The sequence below is a fragment of the Nansenia antarctica genome (assembly GCF_963989245.1).
Source record: "Nansenia antarctica genome assembly, chromosome: 7".
Classification (NCBI taxonomy): Eukaryota; Metazoa; Chordata; class Actinopteri; order Argentiniformes; family Microstomatidae; genus Nansenia; species Nansenia antarctica.
Window position 1 is genome coordinate 46,920,360 of NC_137677.1, and position 2,500 is coordinate 46,922,859.

General features: G+C 47.4%; 1 protein-coding gene across 1 annotated transcript in view; it reads left to right on the plus strand.

Annotated features, from left to right (window-relative positions):
• The window catches only part of epha3 (eph receptor A3), a gene marked incomplete at both ends in the record, with an annotated part of 80,144 nt that overhangs the window by 8,929 nt on the left and 68,715 nt on the right, over positions 1-2,500 (plus strand). The window contains one exon of the mRNA XM_080536822.1: positions 85-149. Within this exon, the coding sequence (XP_080392948.1) occupies positions 85-149 (65 nt within the window). The remainder of the gene's footprint in view (positions 1-84; positions 150-2,500) is intronic.

Below are 2,500 nucleotides of genomic sequence, written 5' to 3' on the forward strand. Positions count from 1 at the left end.
GGAGGAGAAGAGGGGTTAACAAGACAGAGTCAGAACAGATCGACGGCATTAATCTCACTTGTTTTTCTCTCCTCCTTTTCACAGTCAACCTGTTGGACTCCAAAGCGAGCCAGGGAGAGCTAGGATGGATCTCCTACCCGACACACGGGGTACGTATGAGATGTCACCCTTTTGAGCTATGTCATGTGATATTAAAGTATGTCAATCTTATGACCTATTTCCAGGTTAATTCCATAGTTAACAACCTTGTGGTTTAAGTGTGTTTATACTCACCATATGGATGGGTTGGACAGACCGTATGTGTGTATATGGTGGATTGGGAGACAGTAAGAATGCCCTCCTCAAGGACGGATTAGGTTAAAACATGGATTGGATCATTGTAAGTGGCAGAAACAGCACTCATAAATACACGCCTGGCAAAACAACATGTTAATTACCCCTTGCTAACATGATACAAGTCATGAACATTAGTCATAGGCCATACATCTGATAACAATGGGCTGTAATAACAAAACAGCAAGACAACTTTTGCCGCAAGTCATGGAACAACTTCCCCCACCTAATCCATCTCGGATCCCGAGTCCCAGGGCGGGTCCTCCCACCGGGGTCTGTGTTTATTTGTCTACCAGAGAGACCACTGGGCTCCTGGGCTGCCCCAGCCCAAACACCCCCCCCCCCCCCCCCCAGACTTTATTAAGTGTCAGAATTACTCCCTGGCAGTAGCTGAAGGTAATCCACTCATTTATTCCATAGAGCTGCCAAACCTGGTTTCCCTCTGCCATATTTATTGCTGGCCCAGTAAAACGTGGAGGTTACTTCATAAGGTTGAACTAAAAACACTTACGGAACACCGAGTTGAATGTTCAGTGCTTATTTTGGACTGGGTGGGATGACAAAAGTAGGTAATTCATATGACCTTTAACAGCAGGGACTCTTTTAGCTAAAGCAAAGCAATTCACATAAAAACGAGCCATAAAACAAACAGAGTTTACATAGAATTCAGTAGGTGAAGAGGCAACAGAATGTGCAGAAGCACCAATGTCATGCTGAGAACGAGAGAGAGAGAGAGAGAGTGCGAGAAAGAGAGAGAGAGGGGGTAGTGAAAGGAAAGGAGAGATAGTTTGCTGATGATCAAGTCCTCAAGGTGAATCATCTGTAATTACTCACGTCGTTCGCTGACTGCAGTCTGATAAGCGCTCTGCCCTGAGAGCCCGGCCCTCGGAAATGATTTCTCATAATGTGGTGGCACAGGGCTTACGCACACACACACACTCACACACTCACACACTCTCACACACACACACACACACACACACACACACACGCACACGCACACGCACACGCACACACGCAGACACACACACACACACACACACACACACACACATACACACACTCACACACTCACACACACACACACACACACACATGCACACACACACACACACACACACACACACACACACAGACACACACACACACACACACACACATGCACACACACACACACACACACACACACACACAGACACACACACACACACACACACACACACACACACACACACACACACACTGACACTGACGGATGGGACATAAACCGCTCCGGTTAAAGCAAATTAAGACCTAAGCCTCTCGGATGCTCCCTGCGCAGCGACCAGCATAACTGATGCAATAATCAGAGTCTATCTGTCTGTCTGTGTGTGTGTGTGTGTGTGTGTGTGTGTGTGTGTGTGTGTGTGGGATGTGCCAGGCGCTGACCAAAAGAGTGTGTAAGCTGAGCTTAGTTCTTCCTTAGATACAGTTGTTGGCCGTACACTTCACACAAGACAACGATACAGTAGCTGACTTTAATGGATGGGGGTTGATAAACGACAACACAGACTATTACCCTTCAATGTACATATACCTCCACAAAGACCTTCCAGCGATTTACAAAAATGACACTCTACATTGTTTGGAAACCCAGAGGGAGATGGATAAAGCAGAATCCAAACAGTGTCTCCTTTCCACTGTATAATAAGACTGGTATAATGAGAAACTCTATAATGTGCTGGAAGCCTGAGGTCCAATTCACTCCAAGCTTAACACACACCCACTCACACATACACACAGACACACGGATACACGCCCACACACACACACACACACACACACACACACACACACACACACACACACACACACACACACAGCCCTATACACAGCACCCCATCTGAATTCACTGAGACACACTACAATACAGCGAGCAGTGCAGCTCACATTCCCTTTTTTCAGGTCCAAATCATAATGACACAGCTCCCTTGGCCAGAATCCACAGCTCTGCAGAGGCCCCCAGTCTCACGGCGCAGCATTGCTCAACCTCCTTTAGTCACCATAGTGCTCGTACGGCTTCTTTCCCCCACAAATGCAGCCTGACTGACAGAAAGCCCCCCAGCTGCACCGAGAGCAGAGAAAAGCCCATAAAGAAGGATTAGCACATAGCCGGTCCTGAGAGGGG